Source organism: Amblyomma americanum, chromosome 8, assembly GCF_052857255.1.
Source record: "Amblyomma americanum isolate KBUSLIRL-KWMA chromosome 8, ASM5285725v1, whole genome shotgun sequence".
Taxonomy (NCBI): Eukaryota; Metazoa; Arthropoda; class Arachnida; order Ixodida; family Ixodidae; genus Amblyomma; species Amblyomma americanum.
In genome coordinates, this window is record NC_135504.1 from 21,379,685 (window position 1) to 21,404,914 (window position 25,230).

General features: G+C 49.8%; 1 protein-coding gene across 1 annotated transcript in view; it reads left to right on the forward strand.

Moving 5' to 3' along the window:
• LOC144102211 (protein argonaute-2-like) overlaps nt 1–24,897 on the forward strand; it is a 31,504-nt gene extending 6,607 nt beyond the window's left edge. The window contains exons 2-6 of the mRNA XM_077635523.1: nt 8,103–8,596; nt 16,200–18,230; nt 21,269–21,496; nt 22,473–22,825; nt 24,795–24,897. Of these exons, the coding sequence (XP_077491649.1) occupies nt 8,103–8,596; nt 16,200–18,230; nt 21,269–21,496; nt 22,473–22,787 (3,068 nt within the window). The 3' untranslated portion in view covers nt 22,788–22,825; nt 24,795–24,897. The remainder of the gene's footprint in view (nt 1–8,102; nt 8,597–16,199; nt 18,231–21,268; nt 21,497–22,472; nt 22,826–24,794) is intronic.
• The last annotated feature ends 333 nt before the right edge of the window (nt 24,898–25,230 follow it).

The window sequence follows — 25,230 nt, forward strand, 5'->3', positions numbered from 1 at the left end:
CTAACGTCAAAATGAAAGCATTGAATCAACGCTGCGGCAACGGTGTAAAACCATAATATATTGCTCCTAACAGTTAAAAAATAAAGAAAACGTTGTCGCGTGGCGTTTCTTTGAAGCTGGCGTTGCTGTGGTAGGCAGCATTGTAGGACCCAGCGGCGCCTCTTTCCCGAACACGAGGTAACGCCCATGTGCTGTGAAATTTCAGTGCTAGTTAAAGGTCCACCCGCCGTGGTGGCTGAGTGGTTAGGGCGCTCGGCTACTGATCCGGAGTTACCGGGTTCGAACCCAACCACGGCGGCTGCGTTTTTATGGAGGAAAAACGCTAAGGCGCCCGTGTGCTGTGCGATGTCAGTGCACGTTAAAGATCCCCAGGTCATCGAAATTATTCCGGAGCCCTCCACTACGGCACCTATTTCTTCCTTTCTTATTTCACTCCCTCCTTTATCCCGTCCCTTAGAGCGCGGTTCAGGTGTCCAACGATATACGAGACAGATACTGCGCCATTTCCTTTCCCCAAAAAAAACCAATTGTAATATATAAAGGTCCCCTGATGGTCAAAATAAATCCGGAACCTTCCACTACTGGATTTCCTTCTTGCTTTCTTTTCGCAGTCCCTCCTTTATCCCTTCCCTTACGGCGCGGCTCAGGTTTCCGCCGAGATTTGAGACATACTGCACCATTTCCTTTCCCCAACAGCCAATTTTCAATTTTCATGGATTGGATTGTAAAAAATTTATTGCGTCGAGAACAGATTGCAGGAGACATACTAAATGGCCGCTAGCGCATGGCTAGCGGCGACCTCATTGGCTCGCTGGAATGCCCATACTTGAATCTTGGGATCCGACCTCACCAGCGCGGCGTCGCATCGCTCAGGAGAAGGGAGCTGTATCAACTCCGCCTGAAGCGGATGATTTGCGCAGTTTCACGGAATGTGGTCGTATGTGGCCTTTTCACCGCATTTATCTCAGTTTGGGTCGTACTGGCCGTGGGTCCTTGAGGGGAAGCACAGCCGGATTCAGAAGGGAGCGTGTTAGCAGTCGGCGCCAGGTAACTTCCTGCGCTTTTGTTTACAATTTGTGGGGAGGGGCATAAGCGCGCCTATCCAGTCTAAAGTGATTGGTGATGTCATGAAATGAGATCAATCCGTCCCTCGTGAAATTCGGGTCGGAGGGCGCGCTCACTGCCCGAATGCGATTGCCCATCCTCTTCGATGACATCCTTGCCACCTCTCTCGGCGAAGGAATGGGACAAGCTCTTGGCCAGTTCAAGAAAAGAACTCAGCTGGCCATCATCACGCGAGCTCAAGAGGCCGCGCCCCCGACTGGAGGCCACACTGCCTCGCACCAGCCCCAACTAATCAATTCCATTCTGTGGCAATAAAAGTGTAACCACCACCCTAATGTAGCAAAACGCTACGGTGATACCAGCGCTTCTATTTTCGAACGGGCGCCGGTTTGAAAGCGGATTGTTCCACCGAGAAGCGAGACAATTACATCGCCGTTTCTTTTCTTATAATAATAATTGGTTTTTGGTGGAAAGGAAATGGCGCAGTATCTGTCTCATATATCGTTGGACACCTGAACCGCGCCTTAGGGGAAGGGATAAAGAAGGGAGTGAAAGAAGAGAGGAACAAATAGGACCGTAGTGGAGGGCTCCGGAATAAATTCGACCACCTGGGGATCTTTAACGTGCACTGACATCGCACAGCACACGGGCGCCTTAGCGTTTTTCCTCCATAAAAACGCAGCCGCCGCGGTCGGGTTCGAACCCGGGAACTCCGGATCAGTAGTCGAGCGCCCTAACCACTGAGCCACCGCGGCGGGGCGGTTTCTTTTCTTCAAAACCAATTTTTCGCAGACCAGCGCTGCGGCACCAGGTCTCAGCGCTGTGCGAACTACACGACATTCGATCAGAAGCGCTGATGAAGAGTGTGGCGGCAGCACAACGCTGCAGTAACGGAGTTCCATTATCATCTAGCGTTCCTGACATCAAAAAAAAGGAAGAAAACGTTGTTTGGTTTGCTTTGAGGGGTTCAACGTCCCAAAACAACTCAGACCATGAGAGACGCCGTAGTGAAGGGCTCCGGAAATTTTGACCACCTGGGGTTATTTAGCGTGCTCTGACATCGCACAGTACACGGGCATCTAGAATTTCGCCTCCATTGAAATTCGACCGCCGCGGCCGGGATCGAACCCGCGTCTGTCGGGTCAGCAGCCGAGCGCCGCAACCACTGGGCCACCGCGGCGGCTAAACGTTGTCACGTGGCGCTTCCTTGAAGCTGGCGTGGCTGTGGTAGGCAGCAGTGTTCGACCCAGCGTGGCCTCTTTCCCGAACACGAGGTACCGACAAGCGTTTAAGCTAAATGTTTAAACTACACTTGTAGTTCGCGCTCATCAAGCGAAACGTGGCGACTGCATTGCCATTCTACTCGGCGCTCTGCCTGAATTCGATAGCCAGCATTAAACACAGGTTGAAGTCAAACGTGGCCGTCGTATAGGGGGGTACTGCAGTAACTTCGAACACACAGGGTTCTTTAAATAATTTCGCGTATACATCGAAACGGCGCCGTCGCTCTTAGACTTTGTTCCCACGTCCTCTGGCTAAGGCACCTAACGCCTAACCACGCTAGCACGTGGGAATAAAATGAATTAAACGGATGCATTAATAAATATATAGATACATAGGTAAAAGCCAGAAATGTTGACAATTCGCTGCACTTCTTTATTCGCCGCTTTCTGGTAGCTCGGTCATGTGGATGGATCTCTGAGCTGAAACCACGGACTTGCACAAAATGGGAAATGAATGCTAACAGCGCTCGTAACTTTTTCTCACTTTGTACGTCCGTGACCTTGCTATGCGCCTCTGTATTTTCCGAACTAGACCCTCTCAGCCAAGTAGCTTCTAGGACTACTTGGGTTTCGAAGCGGAGTTACCCTCCACTTGCAGTCTTCGAGTTCCACAGCGCGCGTGTTCGAGACGCGCCGCCGCTGTCGTTCCCATAAGGTGAAGGGGTAACGCGGTATCGTACGACGATTCCCTTTGATTCCATACAGTTTTTTTTATTTATGCGTTCTTGGAGGCTGAAGCGCCGGCACGCGCATGACGTCTCCAAGAGCAGCCAATGACGACGGAACACGTGCAGCTCGTGCCGTCGCATATGAGCCAATCGCGGAGCGGAAAAAGGTCACTATAAAAGAGTAACAACGCCGCCTTTTTGCCTTTCTCCAGTGGCACGGCAGGCTGTCAAGACGTCCGTTCCGGTTATTGCCATTTGTGTTTGTGGCCCGCTATCTAAATGGGGAAAGGAAAGCGCAAAGACAAGAAGAAAAACGACTCAGCTGGTGGACCTCCAGGTGCGTAGCGAATTTCCTTTCGGTTCTGTGGCCTCCGCCGCTGTCGTTTGGGCGCTCGATCCCTTTGTTCATCTGGCGTCATCACATGGTGGTCGCTTTAGGCCTAACCTCATGGGCTATGATGATTGTGTTCTAAAGCATTAAATTTTTGCGAGAAGGCTGAACGAAATTCACGAGCTTCGTTACCCGTTTGTTTTCGCTATTATGCACCGTCATTTTTATTTGAGCGTGAGTGACCGTGACTTGAGAGAAAAAAAAATGCCTGGTTTGGTTGAGCCGAAGCGACCTCGAGAGCCTTTATATCGCGTTAAGGTTGGTTCACGTGCAAGCGACTGAACGAATATAGCGATTGAGCAGCCCGTTGCAACGAATAATTTAGATATTTTTGGAACCTCTTCACTTTGGCCGCTTCCCCCGGCGCGATGGCTCGAAACGGCTTTGTGCGCCGTGGCGGCAGAAATCAATAGCGTTTCCGCTTGCATGTGAAGTATAGCGTTTGGATTGCGTACGTCGCAAGAGCTTCGGGTTCGCGCGGCCCTTTGCGCGTCTCCGGTCCTCGTGGTTCTTACAGTGTCGCCATATGCAACGCCGGCAATGGGCGCGATGACCTCGTGCTGTGAAGACTCTTGCCTTGCTTTGTCCGAACAAAGCGCGCATGCTTAGTCAAATGGCAAAGCCTTCAGCTTGCTCAAGCTAAAACCTGCGTTGTGGACAATGCACTGTTTCGATATCATTAATATTAGTATCTCTTGTTAAGACCACCGTTTTGCATTGATGCTGCAGTCTAGGGAATATACAACCTTGCGGTAGCATTGCTACACGACAGAATGGGTTCGCAGTGAACAAAATTACTAACATCCAGGGATGCTACCAACGTCAGTGCTAACAGGTTATGTGAAATACCTGACCGAAGCGCATAACCCAATACAAAGGATCGCGTCGCTTCGCATCACGTCGTTTTTTTTTTGATAGAACAAATAAAAGGCGGTCCAGCCAAGCCGCGCATTTGTGACCGGCGGCGCGTTCCTGCCGAGAATGCCTTTCCGAACGTTCGCCTTGCGCATGCGCACTGTGCGTCTCGCCGCACCTCGAGCACGCGCTTCTGCACGCGTCGCCCGTGAGCCTGTGTGTTCCGGCCATGCTGATGACCTGACACGGAGCAGGTGCTGTGGAACGCTCTTCCGCTTGGTCAGTGCCTTGATCCACGGCACGTTTCCGAGCGCTGCCGTCTGGTTTTAGTCCGTTCTTGGTGCATAGCAACACCTCCGCAGCTCCGCACCCTAATCCCCTAAGCGCATTTACGATTTCTTTATGGTTTATTTGGGTTTAACGTCCCAAAGCGACTTAGGCTATGAGAGCCGCCGTAGTGAAGGGCTCCGAAAATTTCGACTACGTTGGAGTTCTTTAACATGCCCTGACATCACACAGAACACGAGCCTTTTGAATTTCGCCTCCATCGAAACTCGACCGCCGCGGCCGGGATCGAACCCGCGTCTTTCGGGTATCGCTTTTGATCGTCCTTAATCTGTTTCCACTGCATTTTTGCTTGGGTTATCCGGATTACCCGCCGCGGTGGCTCAGTGATTAGGGCGCTCGGCTGCTGATCCGGAGTACCAGGGTTCGAACCCGACAGCGGCGGCCGCGTTTCGATGGAGGCGAAACGCAAATGTGCCCGTGTGCTGTACGATATCGGTGCACGTTAAAGATGCCCAGGTGGCCGAAATTATTCCGGAGCCCTCCACTGCGCTCCTCATTTTTTTTCCTTTCTGCTCCCAGTCCTTCTATTCCTTCCCTTACGGCGTGTTTGAGGTGTGCGCCGCGATATGCGAGACAGTTACTGCGTCTTGTTTTCCTCAAAAAGCAATTTTCAATTTTCAGCAAAGGTCTGTCTTTCCCCGGATTGTGGTCGCTGTTTATCGTGACTGCGCGTCTCTTGTTTCTAGGTAAGAGTGCGCACTCTATGGGCCTCTCGGGTGAAGTCAAGCCGGCTTAACAGCTTGGCGTCCCGCTGTGTGGTGCGATGAGTGGCAGGGTTTTGTTGTTGTGGTTGCGACTTAGGGAAGAATGAAAAGCAACCCGACCACCAGCTCAAGCTGATCCACAATCGCCACCACGGGCAGACAGTAGTAGAGTTGAACGAGATATGAGAGGAAAGATTGGAAGAAAGGACTCGCAACAGCCGCCTCATCAGAATTGACGAAAATGGTTTAGCAACAGGTACCTCCCGTGACAAGGAGCCGTCGCCACATGTGCGAGAGCGCCTACATCGCAGCTCAGTAGGGATAGGCAGCCACCGCATCGTCCCCTTCCCGTGAAGCGAAGACTTTTCTACTACCCTCCGCACCTTCTTCGCCGTGTACGCGAGTTTGACCTCGAACCGAGGAGAAACCACTTGACAGCTATGACGTCACGCAGCCGCCACTGTCGCGTTAATTGTGATCATTGGCATTGGCGTGGAAGATGTTCTGGACTCCGTCGATTTCGAGGAAAGGCAGGGATAGGGGGAAACGTTTCCCACAACCAGCATGTGTTGACATCCTCCGTGACAGCAAGCGTTATCAGCGGTACGAAAGGTGCATTCTTTACGCCTGATATATAAATGAAAAAAAATTGATGCCCCATTATAGTTGTCCGGACCCGTGGAGTATCTCTTACGGGTCCAAGTTGGACTTATTTTTGGAAATGTGGCGGGGAGTTTGAAGGATGCTTCTTTCCCGCCACCGTTTGGCCCGGTATTGCACTACCTCTGGGATCGGCCTTGTCTTTAGCGCGTCTTTACTATCCTGTCTTTCTGTCCCATCTTTCAACTCTCCTACTATCTGCACGTGGTAGCGATTGTGGCTCGGCTTGAGCCAGTGAGCAGGCCTGTGCACTTTCCTTTCTTCCTGGCAGTAACAGACAGACAGACGACCCATTACGACAGACGGTAAATCGGAATTAGAGCGCAGCTCTTCGCAAGCCGCTTGCTACCGCTTGGCAGGTTCCTGTTGCGTTGCTAGCGACCCTCCGGCATCGTCCTGTAGCAGCCGCCTTCCGGCTGTCCATTCCTCTCGCTGTGTCATGTGACGCTTCGCTCTGCTACTACCTGCCAACACGTTACCTGTCACACTGAGTAACACGTCACCTGTCAAGCAGCATATGTTACACCGACTACGACGCGGAACGCAGGAACGGGCTTCCCTTTAAAAGTAGGGAAACTAAAGAAGTCACTGCAGTGGAACACGAAGCGAAAAGCTTCACCACGTTTGGTAAAGCAGTCGTCGCATAGGCCGGAGAATGGCCTCCAATGACCTTCAGCCCAACTACGTTAGCCATGTATGACCGTACGTGGTACAGTTATGGCGTGGAACTCTTGACCTCTGCCCTTGACCCATGACCTTTTGTTGACATCTGATCTTTGGCCTTTGACATTGGGTGAGATTTGGGTTCACCTTTGACCCTAAATACATTTGATGGGGGTGTAAGACCATGAGATACTACGTCTAAGCCACTTGGTCGTGTGGGTACATACTATAGAACGGCGGTCCAAGCAGGCGCTGCCGTGGACGAGCCACAGACGCTTAGCAAGCGTCCTTGCTTTTCGCTGAATTCCAGGTTTAGCGAAGTTAAATTTAAAATTGTTTTTTTTGTTGTTCTCAAGTATACAACTAGACGGAAAGCGTGCGCGTGTGTCGAAAATATATTGAATGCGCGGTGGGACATTTGTTGCTTCTTCGTTGCTGTGGGGGGAAGGCCGATCACGTTTGTGTGAAAATTTAAGACCCTGTGCGACAGCTAGGGCCTCGCACTCAGTTCTTCAGTGCAAAGGCTATACGACGCTGTTTGGGGGCGCTGCGTGTTTAGTCGTGTGTAGTCACGGAGCATACCATTGTCGGCTTGCACATCTGTCTTAGTTGGGACGGCTATTGTGACGTATGCTCTTGCCCACAGTATACTGAATTTTCGGTCCCTGACCATGTTAGATATGTTAGCTGAAGTCAGCTGACCACATTCACATGGTCAGTAAACCGAAGATTTATTCTGCTGACCTGACCAGACGGCATTCCGTCAAATCCTCGACTAGGTACTCTATACCATCTGTGTTTTACCGTTGAGCAGACAAGGGAAGGGACAAGTGGTGCTCGTTATGAGATACATGACGGAGGCCAACAGTGACAGAACCAAGAAGCATGAGGGATGTTTTCTTTAATAATATGTGGTGTTCATCCGTGGGCGCTTAATTCGGCAAAAACTTGTTAAAGAGTCCGGGTCCTTGGAGTACGCCTTCATCGCAGAGGACAGCTTTGAAGGCACCTTTAAAGTTCTTGAAGGACTCAGGACTGAGTGCAAGATTGTGAACAATCAGTTTGTGCCCTGTGTACCCTGCAAGTAACGGCCGACGGACACGTGGAAAAGTGATCATATCCCTTTGTTCTCTCTCTTTTCTATCTCTCCCTCCGTTTCTCCTTCCCACGTGTAGGGTAGCATACCGGGTGTTGCCTAGTTAACCTCCCTGCCTTTCCGTCTTTCTCTCTCTCTCTCTCTTTTGTGACGTTACACCCCCATGAAAAGAAAACGAAACTTTTTAAAGATAATTGATTATAAAGCAGAAGGAAACCAACCACATGCCGCCGATGGGATCCGAAACCCACGACGGCTGTCCAGTCTTCTGCTTTCGGCGGTGTATATATGCGTGTCGTAACCATCGCTATCATTGCAAACGCAGCAGATTTATCATGCCGACGTTAAATGGGTATTTTCGGCTCGCAGCGGTGCCTTCGGCCAGCGGTGGCAATCAAGCCACCGCTCCTGCTCCGTCGCCCGCCGGTGCCACCGCTCCTGCTCCGTCGCCCGCCGGTGCCACCGCTCCTGCTCCGTCGCCCGCCGGTGCCACCGCACCTGCTCCGTCGCCCGCTGGTCCGTCGCGGGTTTCTTTCGCGCAAGCACTGCAGCAGGGCGCCGCGGCCAGCCTGCAGCCGCGCGCCGTCAGCCGCGGCCCGACCCCTGCCGTGGAGCCCAGAGCTCAGCCCACCGCTCAGCCCAGCGCCTCCCGTCCCAGCTACGGGGCCGCCGCCGCCGCGGGTTCCGCCAACGTAGCTGCCAGCAGCCAGCGGCCTGCATCCGCAGCAGCCGCCGTGAGTGGCAGTCAGCCGGCAGCAGCTGCCCTACCACCGTCGCCACCATGCACGCCGCCCGTTGCGGTGACAGAGCAGACCCCTGAAGCTGGCGACCAGGCCACTCCAGGCGACGATGTCAGGATCAAGGTGCGTACTGTTTGCCCAAAAGGGCTTCATCTTAAGCAATGCCATGTAGCTCGTGTAAGCTCGTTATAGCGAAGCTGAAAGTTCTTTCCAGGCTGTTGCTTTGTTATATGCAGTGTTAACCGAGCTTCGTAGGGGAATCGTAATTCCTTCGTTATATCCATTATTTCGTTATAAACCATGCTGTGCAGCTTGTTATGCCAGCGGTCCATATACAGTTGGACCTTTTTAAAACGGTTGAACCTCTTTACCACGAAGTTGAAAGTTTCCGGCGATAACTTCTTTGTAAGCGTAGCTTCATTATAGCCCCTGTTGGCTGAGCTTCCACGTGCAATCATAATTTGTTCGTTATATCAGTTGTTTCGTTATAAACCGCTTCGTTACAATGGGGTTTAACTTTTAGCTTCAAGGCAAGAGGAAACATCACCTTTCCAAAACATCGACTTGCACAGACGGTACGAGAACCAAACCCCCGTATAATACAACTCAAGAACGAAGCAGCATGTTCCTCTCGAAAGAGGCCCTCCAGCCAAAGGCGTCGAGTGGTTCTCATGACTTCATGGTTAGTCAATCCTGTTGGACCTGCGTGACATCACAGGGAGTGGCATATGAAAGGAGATGAACCACCGTTTAATCAGATCGGGGGCGGCGTCCGGAGTTCTGTGGGTAGCAAGCATCGTGGAAGTGATTGACGTAAGTGCGCTCTGGAAGTGAAACATCAGATTTAGCCTCTGACAAAGTCAAGATAAAGAACAACGTTTGAGAACCGCAATGGGTTCCTTGGTCAACAATGAGATAGACAAGGCGAGTGGGCGAAATTTAAAACGAGAGTTTGTGACGTAACGACCATATCTAGATGAGTGGTTCAAACCCGACCGCGGCGGCTGCGTTTCGATGGAGGCGAAGCGCTAAGGCGCCCGCGTGCTGTGCGATGTCTGTGTATGTTAAGATCCCCAGGTGATTGAAATTATTCCGGAGTCCTCCACTACAGCACTTCTTTCTTCCTTTCCTCTTTCACTCCCTCCGTTTTCCCTTCCCTTATGGCGTGTTTCATGTGTCTGCCAATATGTGAGAAAGATACAGCGCCATTTCCTTTTCCCGAAAATCAATTTTCAATGTTCACAGTTTCTTCTGTGAGGTTCAGGGCCTCAGTCGTCGCCTGGATAAAGGGTGGCTCAAGCAATTGGTGCGTCGTCAGGTTTAGTCTTTGGGTTCAGTACTTACGCACCAGCGGCCGAGTGTTGTGTTGCCAGCGTGTGAAATGTTTTTTAAAGCGGAAGCTTTACTGGCCACAGGTTGCGCAGTTTCGCATGATTCCTGGAGAGACGTGCTGCGCATGCACGAGGAGCAGTGACGACACACGGCGCATTTCTCTCTCTCTCTCTCGATCCCTACTCACTACTGCGCATGTGCCACTAGTAGCACCAAGCCACAGGTGTTCAGCCACAGCGCACCGCCGCACATTTCCTTAAAATCCAACTTTAAATTTAGTTTCCTCTTTCCCTCCCTCCTTTATCCCTTCCTTCACGGCGCGGTTCGGGTGTCCACCGAGATGTGAGACGGTTACTGTGCCATTTCCTTTCCTCAAAATCCGAACAAGTGTTCCGATGGCGTTCATAGAGTTCATTGGCGTTGACAACTTTGCAAAGACCGTTCATTTTCACCAGAGGAAATGCGCACTAACGGCTCCGTGGGTCCGTGGAGAACTCAATCTCGCTTTTCGCTTTGTATATCCTGGATTAGCGGAGCTAATCGAACCCGCCGCGGTGGCTAATTAGTAAGGGCGCTCGGCTACTGGTCCGGAGTTCCCGGGTTCGAACCCGACCGCGGCGACTGCGTTTTTATGGAGGCTAAACGCAAAAGCGCCCGTGTGTTGTGCGAAGTCAGTGCACGTTAAAGATGATAGCCTTAGTTGCTTATACGCCGTACAACTCAATACAACGCACTACAATACAATGCTCCGTACCAGATTTTTTTATATAGCGCAGTACGTGTGAATTCATAATAAATATTTCCATGATTACTAGATCCCAAAACTCATCACGCGGATGAAAATTTTCATTCTTGATATCAAACCATTCACGGCTTAAACCTTGGCTGTATTAAATGATTTGTGCCGGAATTCTGACCCACTGAGGTGGCTCAGTGGTTAGGGCGCTCGCCTACTAATGCGGGGTTCCCGGGTTTGAACCCGTCCGCGGCGGCTGCCTTTTTATGGAGACAAAACGCTAAGTAATAATAAAAATGGGCTTTGGGGGAAAGTAAATGCGCAGCATCAGTCTCATATATCGATGAACACCTGAACCGCGCCGTAAGGGAAGGGATAAACGAGGGAGTGAAAGAAGAAAGGAAGAGAGAGATGCCGTAGTGGAGGGCTCCGGAATAATTTCGGCCACCTGGGAATCTTTAACGTGCACTGACATCGCACATAACACGGGCGCCTTCGCGTTTTGCCTTCATAAAAACACAGCCGCCGCGGTCGGATTCGTACCCGGGAACTTCGGATCAGTAGCCGAGCGCGCTAACCACTTAGCCCCTCGGCGGGTAAACGCTAAGGCGCCCGTGTGCTGTGCGATGTCAGTGCACGTCAAAGATCCCCAGGTGGTCGAAGGAAGGAAGGAAAACGTTTATTGAGCTCTAGAGAGTAGGTGAGCAATTTGGCGGAGTCAGGTGTGTCGTCCGTCTTCTTAGCAATGGTCGTCTGCCCCTAGTCCAGGGCTCCGCTGGATGCCTCTGCCAGCTGTGCTCGCCGGATTAGCCCAAGTTGGACGTCCTGACGGTCGCTGGAGAGCATTCCTTCCTTTTGCTCCGCACTCGGGTTTGGTATTTTTGGTGCCACCTCTATTTTCTGGCAGGCCCACGTTGTGTGTTAGAGCTTGGGTGTTTCATGGCACCATGGGCATTTGTCTGTGTATTTTGTGGGTTGTATTTTGTTGAGTGTATTTAGATTCGGGTATGAGCCCGTCTGTAGCAGCCTCCAGGCGACGGCGTCTTCACTGGAGAGAGATTTGTGTGGTGGGAGTACCGTTTCCTGCAGCCCTTGTAGTGGTTTAAGATTGCCGAGTAATCTCTAGGGACAGGCTCGGCTTCCTCGAGGTCGCTTCTGGGGGGAGCTCGGTAGAAAGTGTACCCTCGAGCTACCCTCGAGGGTACACTTATCGTATGTTTTATTGGTTCTTCTGTGCTTTGTTTGGGTCGGTCCCCAGAGCGGAGTACGCGGAGCGCTCTGTGAGCTATTCTGCCTAACATGAAGTTTCGGCATGCCGATTGAGAGTCGGTTAGTATTGTTAAGGATTGCTTAGTCCGGTAGCCCTCCGCTGCCGCTAGAGCGACGGCCACTTCTTCAGCCGTTGTTGTCTGGCGGGCTAGTGATTTTTGAATGTACTCGGCTCTCGCCTTTCTGCGTTCTTCGTGTAGGTTGGGGTCCATGTTCTTGGGGATGGGGGTCACTCTAATTGTGCCCCGTATGCCGTCTGGGATAGCCGCGGTTCGCTGGATTTCTTGTATTTGTTCGTTGCATCCCAACTTCTGCAGAGGCTCCCTGCCAGACGGAGTCTGATGTAGTCTCTGCAACTGTGCGACGTGTTGTGCCTCTCTCAGTTCTTCAAAGTTGTTATGAAGTCCAAGTGCTAAAAGCTTCTCTGTGGATGTGCATTGCGGTAGATGGAGTGCTGTTTTGTATGCTTTGCGTATAATCGCATCAATCTGTTGGATTTCGCTTTTAATTGGGTTGTAGTATGGAAGACTGTAGGTGACTCAGCTGATCACCAGGCTCCTGACCAGATTTGGCGTGTCTTCTTCTCGCATCCCCGAGCGTTTATGGGAGACGCGCGTGATCATGCGGGCAACTTGTAGGGTGGAAGCTTTGAGTAGAGCAAGTGCATGTGTACACCGTTGGTTTGATTGTATCCACATGCCCAAGATTCTTATGCGTGTTTTCTCCGGTATGGGTTTTCCCTCTGGGTAGACGTTGAGCCTAAGCTCGTCGTTGTTCGGGACTGTGCGGTTTTGTTTCCCTCTCCAGACTCTGAGCAGTTCTGATTTTTCGGTGGAGCGTGCTAGCCCTATCGCGTTTACGTAGTTCTCTACGCAGGTCGCTGCTTCCTATAGTATTTCTTCCTTTTCTTTTAGTGAGCCCGTATTTGTCCAGATGGTGATGTCGTCGGCATACATGGCATGGTGTATTCCTCCGACTTCCTTAAGTTGTTTTGCAAGGCTGATCATTGCAACGTTAAAAAGCGTAGGTGAGATGACCGAGCCCTGGGGAGTTCGCTTGTTAGGGGTGTGGAACTTCTTCGAGCGGAGTTCTCCCACCCCTATCGTCGCTGTTCTATCTGAGAGGAAAGCTTTGACGTAACCGAAGACCCTCCTGCCGCAGTTCAGGTCGTCCAGGCCTGTCAGGATGGCTTCGTGGCTTACGTTGTGAAAAGCTCCTTTGATATCCAGTGCCATTATTATGTTCTCTTCGTCCCTAAGGACGTTACTTAGAACTCTTTCTTTGATTTGTAGAAGTACGTCTTGGGTCGACAGCTTCGCCCTGAATCCGAACATACGGTTGGGATAGAGTTCGTGATCCTCCATGTATTGCTGTAGCCTTAATGTTACCACTCTCTCGTACAGCTTGTCGAGGCACGATGTGAGGGAGATGGGTCTTAGGTTTTCGATCTGTAGCTTTTTACCCGGCTCTGGAATCATAACCAACTCTGCATGCTTCCAATCCTCGGGAACGGTCTCCGCTGCCCAGTGCTTGTTGAGGAAATCGGTTAATTCTGCGACTAGCTCGTCACTGAGGTTGCGGATGAGTGCGTTGTTGATTTTGTCCGCACCCGCTGCCGTATTCCTGGTTGTGGTCTGAATTGCTGCATAGACTTCTTCTCGTATGATGGGTCTATCTAGATTTGGATTTTCTTTCCCCCGATAATCTCTTGCATAGGTTATCGGGTTTGTGTCCCCGAAGCACTTGATGCGCACTTTGTCCAGGAGTTCCTCATCGGTTCCTTTAAACTGGTGGAATAATCGGTATATTGCTTTATTGTTTTCTCCTTTGGTTTGTGTCGGATAGATGAGCGCTTTCAGGATATGCCATGTACTAGCTGTGCTCAGAGTTCTGTTGAGGGAGTCACTGAATTGCTGCCAGTTCGTTTTCGCCAACTGTACTGCGTACTCCTCTGCTTTCGTTATAACTTCTGCTATTTTAAGTTTGAGCTTCCTGTTGTGTTTCTGTTTCTTCCACCTCTTAATTAGAGCACGTCTGGCTTCCCATAGCCTAACGAGCCTGGCGTCTACTCCACTAGGGAACCTCTCTTCCTTTCTTCTTTCAGTACCTCGTTTATCCCTTCTCTTACGGCGCGGTTAAGGTGTCCAACAGTATAAGAGACAGATACGGTGCCATTTCATTTCCCCAAAAACCGATTATTATTATTATTATGGGGCCAATCCGCAACATTTTTTTTTTGTGGGTGGAGGAAGAAATTGGCGCAGTAGCTGTCTCTCATATCGGCGGACACCCGTACCCCGCCGTAAGGAAGGGATAAAGGAGAGACTGAAAGAAGAAAGGAAGAAAGAGGTGCCGTAGTGGAGGGCTCCGGAATGATTTCGACCACCTGAGGATCTTTAACGTCCACTGACATCGAACAGCACATGGGCGCCTTAGCGTTTCGGCTCCATCGAAACGCAGCCGCAACGGTCGGGTTCGAACCTGGGAACATCGGATCAGTGGCCGAGCACACTAACCACCGAGCCACCGCGGTGAGTGTATTGTCTTTTTTATTCACGCAGTAAATGCGCTTTTACTCCAAGCGAAATAGTGCACCGTCGAGCCCAAACATCCACTGTGGAAAACTGATGTTTCCTTGGGCTGCAGCTGTTGATTCTTATAAATTACGCGTCTGCACATTCTCAATTCACAGAAAAATTCGTGTGAATGTTGTTCACCTTTCGCTGTTAATGGGCAGCTGCGACGTCTTTTTTTGGCCTCCACGAATGCCGAAATTTCCGCGGTAGTCCCTTGTGCCGAGCTTCGCCGCCGGGCGTCGGTTTGTTTCAGCACGAATAATTAAATTTTTCCAATTTTGTCGCCCCAATCGGGACGATTTCTGCGGGCGACCTTGCACGTGTGACGTCACCAGCTGCATGCCGTTCGATATTTGCTTGGAGTTTGCGCAAGAAGAAAATGAAGACCTTTGTTTTTGGTCAATTCACACAAACAGTGGTCTGTCGCTTACAGTCTCCAGTTCAGTCAGTCAACGCGCCGAACGTTTTTGTGACAGTATGCATGACGACAAGCTTCTGTCTTGACATCATTCTTTTGGAGAAACCCAGGTTTAGTTTCGGCGTTCTTTGCTTTTGCTGGTTTAAAGGGCTTCTACTCAGGATTTTGAAAAACGTTTTTAAAGGCACACAGAATTGACTTCCAAGAAATGTTATGCGAATAGGAACACAATACCACGTCTAAAACATTCAAACTCGCCCACAGTTGCCCTTTGAGTGGTTCAGAAACCTTGGAGGAAATACTTGAGCTCTTGCGCTATCATGGGCTCGGTTCCCTGAATAAATAAATTAAGGCACAGAAAGAACTAGTACTTACTGTCTCGCTTTTGATGTACACCTCAACCACGCAGTCCGTTTCTTTGATTTTGCAATCGACCCGATTGTCCCTGTCATATGTGCTCAAGATAGAACAAGGCTTTGAAATACCTTCCGAGGAAAGTACAGGGTAGATCAAAAGTTCCCAGGCCATAGGGTCTGCTTTTGAGCTGTATAATCAGGCAGACATGACACACCCAAAGACTAAAAATATCCGCAGAGGGCGGAAGAGGTATCGTTCTATACTCTGCGAACCTTGATAGCTTTATACGCGCCTTAAATGCCACGATATACCGATGAAGGAAGCAAGCCCTGTGGCCCCGGAACTTTTCACCAACCGTGTACATAACCTCGCTCAAGTACTACGAGCTTTCGTCATAAACACCTTAACCATATATTCCTACATCGAGCACAGAACCCACAATCCCGAGTGAAGGTTGGCGAGCTCTTTCCAGCGACTTTTTCACGCCCGCGCATTTCTCCGCCTCGCGCTCCTGCGTATTTTTGTTGAGATGTGTCTGTCGGTTAGATTCAGAAGTATGGCAGCTATTGTGGCCGCTGCCAATAATAAGTGTCGTTTCGGCGGTTCAGGAAGCCCTCCCCCCCCCCCCCCCCCATTACCGGGAAAATTCCCGAACGCGTCTGCAGCCGGCTGTGGGGCCGAGTGGGTAGGGCTGGCTGAAGAGCGCCGACCTGTGAGCATGAAAAGAGTGATGAAAGGAGATAGAAAGGCTAGAAGACGCTGAAATTTAGATATTAACTGCAGATAACTTCGCTTGCACAAAACATTTAAAACATTCTCAGGAGAGGATATTAATGTTCAAGCGCCGTCCTTTAATAGGCTCGCTACAACACACGGGGTGCAGGAGGCTTTCCCCGTTAAGACTACCTGAACCGGTCCTCCACTATAGTGTAGATCTAAGACCATTCGGCCAAACTTGTGTGACGCTCAACACACGAAACAGTGCGTGCATACTTACTTCTTCATGCCCTGCTCTAATTACCACCAATCACGGCGCAGGAGCTCGAGCGAACCCTGCCCTCTCACTTCCCGCGGCGGCCCGCCCACGGCCAGCTGGGCCGGACCATACAACTTCTTGCCAACCACTTCAGCATTGAGATACCGACCGGCAGCGTCTACCACTACGACGTCGACATCTCATCGGAGACTGCCCAGGAGACCAAGGTTCCTGAGCAGAAAAAGTACCGATGCCTCAGTACAAAGATCAACAGGATAGTCATTGAGCTCCTAGTAAAGATGTACCGGCAAGACTTGGCCAACTGCATCCCGGCTTTCGATGGCCGCAAGAACCTGTACACGCGCCGCCAGCTCAACTTCCGCGAGCGGACATTCACAGTCGACCTTGAGGAAGACCAGAGAAGCCAGAAGTTTATCATCAAGATCCAGTATGCAGCCACCGTGAACCTGGATGCCCTGCATGGCGTCTTCCAAAAGCGCGTACAAACTGTGCCCCAGGAAGTCCTCCAGGCCATCGACATCGTCTTGAGGCACAGCCCCTCGATCAACCTTGCGCCGGTTGGACGCTCGTTTTTCAGACCGCCGGGACCCAACGAGCACAATGACCTCGGAGGAGGCCGGGAGGTGTGGTTTGGCTACTACACGAGTGTTCGACCCGCCCAATGGAAGCCCATGCTTAACGTCGACATGTCAGCAACAGCATTCTACGAGTCGCTTCCACTAGTAGACTTCATGTGCAGGTTCTTCGACAGCCGGCGTGTGTTGACACCCGCGGACTTACGGTCATTGCGCGACAACCAGTACGTGCGGCTGAATAGGGAGCTCAAAGGACTCCGCGTAAAAGTGACGCACCTTCCGTACCCGCGCAAGTACAAAGTGGTCAAGATCACGAGGGAAGCTGCGAAGGACATCTATTTTGAATCAGAAGGTAGTCAGATCTCCGTCGCTGACTACTTCCAGAGCCGCTACAGGCGCTTGTCGTACCCGAACTTCCCTTGCGTGCAGAGTGGCAGCCCGACGCATCCGGTCTACATTCCTCTGGAGGTGTGCGAGCTGGCCGAAGGCCAGCACTGTCGGAAGAAACTCGACGAGAGTCAGACCGCCGAGATGATCAAGCGCACGGCCAAGCCGCCAGCCAAGCGCTTCCTGGAGATTCGTCAGTCTGTGCGCGACATGGTCAGCACCTCGGAGAAGTACCTGCGAGAGTTCGGCGTCAAGATCAACTCCGAACCCACTCAGGTTGTGGGCAGAGTGCTCGACCCGCCAACTCTGGTTTTTGAGAACAACACCATGTGCAAGCCACGCGACGGTACGTGGGATCTCCGAGGGCAGCGTTTCCACAAGGCGATGTCCATGACACAGTGGATTGTTCTCAACGTGAGCCGCTTCACGCACAAAGACTGCCTGGACAACTTCATCAAGATGCTGATCCGCATCGGCCAAGAACTGGGCATGCGCATTGCGCAGCCGCTTGCGGTCATCACGTTCGACACAAACCGCCAGCCCATGAGGACCGTTCTCACGGAGCAGCGCCAGCAGTACCCGAAGTTGGAGATGGTTGTGGCTGTGATAACAAAAGCCACAAACTACGCTGAGATCAAGCAGGTGGCAGAGACTGAGCTCTCCCTGCGCACACAATGCATCTTGGACAACAACGTGGTCCAAAAGTGTAACGCAGCGCTCATCCAAAACCTGTGCCAAAAGATCAACGCCAAGATGGGCGGCATCAACAATAGTCTCCTGATGCAGGAGAAGCCAAAGCTATTACATAGTCCCGTGATCGTCATCGGAGCAGACGTGTCGCACCCATCGCCTGGAGACAAGGTGAGGCCATCCATCGCCGCGTGCGTCGGAAGCCTAGACCCTGTACCGTCCAAGTTTCACGCCACCATTCGGGTACAGATTGAAGACTCCAAGGCTAAGGCGCGAGTGGAAATTATCAAGGACCTGAAGGACATGGTCAAGGAATTGCTACTGGTTTTCTACCGCACCACCAGGTACAAGCCCCAGCGGATCGTCTTCTACAGAGACGGAGTGAGCGAGGGGCAATTCTTGGAAGTCCGTAACCATGAGGTAAGCAAGTGCGCCTACTACAATACTGTGCCCACTAAACGCTCATCTTGTTAAGACAGCTATACCGCATTCAATGCCGCTAGCGTCATTGGATAACCTTTTGTCTTATGACAAGCGGACTTGCTGTGCATATACGTAACGGCACCGAATAGATCTCCACAGCGCTATAATTTCAGGACATTCGGGACATTCATTTCTGGAGACGTCTTCTCGGTGTTAGTTGACGTCAGCTTGATCGTTTCTCTTCAAAAGGTGGTAGACATCCAAGACTGAGGCTTGTGGTTAAGTTTTGTGCGTGCCCGCTCCGTGTGTCACCCGTTTTACGCTCGGGCGATATTAACGGCTGTGCAGTTGACCGTCCGTTGAACTGAACGACAGTTAGAGGTGCTATACCAGTGCCACAAGGTCATGTTTAATGTCATTAATTACTTAGTGATCAAGTTTTAACGCCATCGGAACAGTGTCACGCACTCGTATTGAATGGCATTAGACAGACTAACTGCCGTTTGCGACCTACTGAGTTCGCCACAACTCATTCGCCCGAGCAGTGTATACTCTTGTCCCCATTCCGCATGCAGAAAGATATGCAACTTTTTTTGTGAGAAGTTACTATCCTGTGGATAATGGTTTATTCATAAAGAGCACCATTTTTACCAGCAATTCCGAAGTACTGTTAGCCTGTGAGCTAGCTGGCACGCGAGTTCTACTTTTGCATGTTGTCAAGCAAGAACAGTGGCATTTTGTACAAATTTATTTTTATATTATATTTGAATGACATTCTGAGATACTGGCTCATTGACACTGTTTATTTTCAGGTGATTTTTTTTACTCCCTTGAAGGTGTTATCATCACCGTGAATTTATTTATTTAGTCATATAATTATTTATTTATTTATTTATTTATTTTTTTATTCATTTACAGATACCTTACAGTCCTGTGGAGAGGCATTGTGTGTGTGTGAGGGGGGGGGGGGGGGTCAAATACTGAAATTTGTACAACATAGCTTAGAAATAAAAAAATCATATAGTAAATGTACAGCAACACACAAAAAAACAGGTGAGTTCAGATAAGATATAACAATTCACAAAGAGGGATAAAAGTGAAAAAAAACTCTGTGTCATGGAACAAAAACAGGGTAAATTCACAAAGAGGGATACAAAAGCAAAAGAAAACATATCAGGCATAAATGAGCAAAGCTGCGCATCGACAGAACCAAAGAGGCAATAGTCTCAAAGCTGCTGAAAACAAATTTATACGACCCGTGAGTATATAAATGACGTGCTAAGCGTTACCAACGAAGTGCTTGAGTAGATGTTTGCGAAAGGTTACATGATTGGCCTGCTGGGCGATGCAGTCCGGAAGATCGTTCCAGAGACGGTTGGCACGCGGGAGTGACGTGAAGTGGAAAGCATGTGTGTTGCCATAAATGCGGCACAGCTGAGTTATTATGTAATCTATGTTATAAGTAGGAGGGAGGTTGCAGATGTTCTGGCGGTGAATCAGTGGCATGGACGTATTTGTGAAAGATAGATAGTAGTAGTAGCAGAAAACATTTATTTCAAAAAGGTAGGATATAGATAAAAGGGCAATATCGCGACGAATTTGCAACGGATGGAGCGAAAGTTCGGTCTTTAATTGGGGTTACACTGGATAACTGCAGTTTTGCGAAATGAGAGGACAAGCCCCATTGTGGACCGCTTCCAACTTCTCTATTAGATGTTTCCGATGAGGTGACCAGATGGATGAAGCGTACTCTAGCTGCGGTGTTACAAAAGTAATGTAGGCTTGTTCACGCTTGTCAGGGGTAGTGCATTGCAGGTTACGGCGAAGGAAAACTAGTTATCGGGAAGAATTAGCGAAAGTGGTGGTTGTGTGTTTAGCTCAAGAAAGGTTTGGTGAAATATGGATGCCTAGATGCTTATACTGCGTAGTCCGAGCCAATGTATTGTTATTAGTGAGGTAGGGAAAATGCGAATTGACTGATTTTCGGCTAAAAGTAATTATCTTACACTTAGAAATGTTTAAAGTCATTAGACACGTTTTACACCAGTCGTTTTTGCAATCGAGGTCACTTTGAAGTTCAAGGTGGCATTAGTAAATTTTATTGGTGAATAAATAATGCAGTCGTCAGCAAATATGCGCAATAAGATGAGATTGTTGCTGGCAGGTTATTAATGTAAATTAAGAATAGTAATGAACCGAGAAGGCTTCCTAGTGCCGCGCCCGATGTAACATGACTTTCTTGCAGCCAATGGCGTAGACAAATTCTCATGAACATGCTCGGGTAACCAAGGAGGGAGTGGCAGATGAAATGGGTTTGTCTCCCCCTCACAAGGAAGACTATTGCCACTATTGTCATTGTCGCGGCGCTCGCCGCAATGTCAACCTTGCAGGTTCGTAAGAATAAGCCGACTCCATTGGCTGGAAGGGGGGGGGGGTCCTTTTACGGAGAAAAGCGGCTTCATTCTTGAGTTGTATCCCACTGTATTCGAATTAGAGTAGCCAGGAAAAAAAAACACCGCTAAGTGGCACCAGGAAAACAGCGGCTGAGTGGTGAAGCCGGGCGTTCCTCTACTGAATTTTCTTGGCTCTGTGTGGTTGTTCACCGACGGCATACTCAAACGCCAAGCTTGCACAGAAACTTTAGTTGAGTCAATGCCTAGAGTTATGTATATAAACCGATCATGTGATCCAGAATGTAGACCGCGTGAACTCATTTTAGCGGAGTGTGCCTGAGTAACTGCAGCTGACTGCTGTTCATTTCGGCGTTGGTTGGAAAAGCTGCACTTCCGTTGAGCTGAACCGTTGCTGAAACTGCTCGTTTAACCAGATTACAACCGATAATAGCATTTCTAAAAAAACGCTGCTCTTCGCCATAGAGGTTTTCCCAAACGACAATTATATAAGATATGAGAGCAGGGTTCGTGAAGGTCTAAAGCGTTTTGTTTACATTCTGTACCAAGTATATATCGTGATTCGTCGAATGGCCTTTAAACCCTGACCAAGTTTTTCTTTGTTTCCGCTCTCGAATCTCTCAGGTGAGCGCCATCCGGCTGGCGTGTGCGGAAATGTGTCCCACCGAGACCTACGAGCCACCACTGACGTTCATCGTGGTCCAGAAGCGGCATCACACGCGGTTCATGCCCGCCCACGACCGCGACGGCGTGGGCAAGTGTCGCAACGTCCCACCAGGCACGACCGTGGACTCGGTGGTCACGCACCCGCTGGACTTCGACTTCTTCCTCTGCAGCCACTTCGGCATCCAGGTAGGCGACCGCTTCTCCGCTCTTGTTGCGATTGTCAGTGGGAACAAATGGTCTGCGGTGTCTTCGTTTATGAATTTGCGGAGGAAATAGTCCGCGCGCCGGCGTCGCAACAGTTGCGTCGCGTTGTTAGTGCGCTACAAACACCGCGAGCTCCTGCGGTGGAGGGCTTCCACAGCTTGAGAAAACGGAAGCATGGCCTCCGAGATCGCCTGCCCGCAAGAGCGTGACGGAAGCTTTCCACTTCACGTTGAGGCCACCAGGAGCGCTGTGAGTGACTGTGACGTCTTCGTTCGACCTTGAGGAAGCGGTATCCGAAGTTGCGCACGGGGGGCCTCTATGGCCAGTGCGGAATGATGCTGTCACGTGGATGTGGTCATTAGTTTTTCTTTTCGGGGTGGCGTCTACTGAGACAAAGAATGCATAGGCTTGGGTGAAAAGAGAAGCGCTTGATGTTCGGCTAGGCCTGGTTGCTCGTACGTTAAAGTGGAACGCGGCTTTGAAGTCTCAAAAAACGGCCAAAAATATATATTTTTTAAATAGTCGCGTCGGCTTGTATGCCTCGTCTTTTAAGCTGTCCCGAAGTCGGGACAGCGACATAGATGACGATGACCGACCAATGCGCTAATGACAGCCAGCCAGGAAATATTAGTTATTAACGGTATTTATCGGCGCGAGGGCATCTAAGGCCAAATAAAGAGAGGAACACGTTGTGCATGCAGCATTAAGAGCAAGGCGAGCACGTGCTGTGCTCATAGGCACTGCCAGTTTTTGTATATTGCGTTTAAACACTCTCCTTCCCACGTAATGAGTGCTAATAAAATAAGTGTATTCAAACCGCACACACCACCCCACATCACATCGCACCACAAGCAGGACCACACCGCACCACCACATACCACGATGCGAAGCGACCCTGCCCGACATGGCACTCGGAACCTGGGCACATGAATAACTTTACTCCTGTGCGCTCCCGCAGGGCACCAGCCGGCCGGCCCACTACTATATCGTGTGGGATGACTCCAAGTTCAGCGCGGACGACCTGCAGAAGCTCAGCTTCTACCTGTGCCACACATACTCCCGGTGTGCAAGGAGCGTGAGCATCCCGGCCCCTGTATACTACGCGCACCTGGCCGCCTTCCGCGCAAAACACCACATCGCCAGCAAGCTGGAGACGTCAGGCGCGGTCAGCCAGTCGTCTGAGGGCGGCGGGGACGCAGTGTTGACCACTGCCCAATATGTGGAGGCCGTCAAGGTGCTGCAGGAACTGCAGGCCTCCATGTACTTCGTATAATGGAGGAGGTTGTCCGCTGGCCCTGCATTCCGGTTACGGTGAGCCTTTAGGCGTACCACTGACGTCATACCCAACAGTTCTGGAGAAAGCCTCTTCCAACGGGAAAGCGTTTAAGGGCCTTTGCAGGGAGGGTGTTACATGCGGTATAGGGAGGGTATTATGAGCGGATTTTTCCTCATATATTGTAAGATTCTACTACAACGATCAATATATCCCCAACCTCCCGCCTGCAGGCTTGCATTTTGTGCTATTAACGTTTTTGCTACAGTCCAAAGTGTTCCTTATTGGTTTTCTATTACAGTCTTAACTGCTCGATGCGAGTGATGGAAACAGTATAAAAGGAAGGTTCTTCCAGATATCGGAAGAATGGACTTTGAATATTTCAATACCAGAATCTTAGTTTCCCAAATTTCATTTTTTTGTCCAAGAATGTTGGACATGTGCGCAACACGTAGAGGACAAGATATACGCGACACGAAGTGGACATTTTCTCCCGTTACTCTTGACGTATAGCAACAATTCTTAACGCGTTTTGTCGGAGTGAGAGACGACTTAACTGTGAAGTGCTGCTCCGCTCACATTCAGGACTGCTGCTTCGAATTCCTCCACGAGGAAAAAAATTAGTCGGTTTTGAATTCTTTTTGTGTTACCTAAACAAGAAGTTTACCACCAGACGAAATTAAAAACGAGAGAATTTTGATCCAAATTCTATGATCGAAGTTTAAAGTGTTTCACTTTGGTTCATTGTAAGCTACACGTACATCACACAGGCGCATCTGAACAGGGACATTAACACACAGCGCCTGCCCTGTGTTGTGTGGCTTTCACGTGTTTGTTTAATTGCGCTTAGTTCATCTGTGCATCTTTAATGAGCGCAGAACCAAAATTTTGCGTATGCTTTTTTTTTGTCTTCTCCTAACAAAAAGTTATTGACCAATGTCCGGCGATATTTTCTCTTTTCTGGCTGCCTGCGCCCCGACTTGCTATACTCATATATGCTGTATGTATTGAAGGCAGAGAAGAACCTGAAATAAATTTAACCGGATTTCTGCTGCTTGAGAGCATATCGTAGCTGCACAAAAATGCGATCCAACATTAAAAAACCGCAGCCTTCGCGACGTTCAACTCCATAGCCGACAGCTAGTTGTCAAGCCCCGCGGGTGTCCCTTTGCGATAGATAGAGCGAGAAGCCCTTTAATTTAAACAAGAGATTTTAGCTCGCATGCTACACTCTAAACACAAATATACGCCCATATGGGAGTAAGGAAGAGAGTAAGCTGCCTTCTAGCGCATAGGACAGCTTACTTCCCTTTCTTACTCCCTTTTTACTCCTTTCTTTTTAGAGCATACTCTGCGTGGGAAAGGGAATTGGGGCGATAATGTCTCAAGGAGAGAAGCCCAGAAAATGTCTTTAAAGAAGTAAAACAATAAAATACAATAAATCTGAACAAGGCATAAATGGGCAGTTAATTTGGACTGAGGTGCATGGACAAGTAACGCTACAAGATATTAAATGGGGATGCGCAGTGTGTCCCACGAAGGGGCTGACAGTGTTCACTGCCTGAATAGAGCATAATGGTGAGAGTTCAATTCATAGCGGTGATTTGTTTGCTTTTTGCCTATTTAGATGTCATTGGCCTTTTCGAGCGGAAGCATGGATCTCGGAGTCCGTTCTGTGAGATTGCTGTATATGCTATTTGTCACTGTTTTTCAGCATTCTGTATAGATACCTAGTGTGATCAACATAGAGACCAAAAACCGTTCTTTGCGATCGGAAACAATCGCAAACAATCGGAGACGATGAATTAAGGGGTTTATTTTCTTGAAAGAAATGCCTAATCAGTGTATTTCAATTGCTGCTCCGCGAGCCTGGTATGAGCAGTTATTAATCGGTGGTGATCGTTGTAAGAGGTTAGAGCTGGCTTTGATTCCAATTCGACGGAACAATTTCGAGGTTAGCGTGAATCAGCCACGCCGCCACTAATTGCACCTTTTGTTTTCTTGCAGGCCCCCAAGGCGAAGGATTTCTTTGCTTTTGTTGTTTCATGTTCTGTCCGAAGAGAGCGGATGCCAACATTGTTGTTTGTTGTTTGTGTGCCTTGAACTTTATTAAGTTGCAATAAAAAAAATGGCCAAAAAAGTTGGCCGTCACATGAGGTTTCCTTGTTTTGCAGTCACTGGCGCTTGCATTGGCCATGCGTTGGCCGAAGCCGGTCTGTTCTACTACAACACATGCTAAAAAAGTGATAGAGTTTTGGAACGTAGTTAAACCGAGTAGACGTGCAAAAGCATGTGTTAAGCTTGGTCGGCTCATGGTTTTGCTTTCCTGGATCGGTTTTGCTTTGCTGGGATATTGGACTCAGGTTAAGCTCTGATCGAGGTTAAGCTGATCTGATCTCTTCGTGCCGCAGATGGAAGTTGATATGGACGACGATGTGCAATG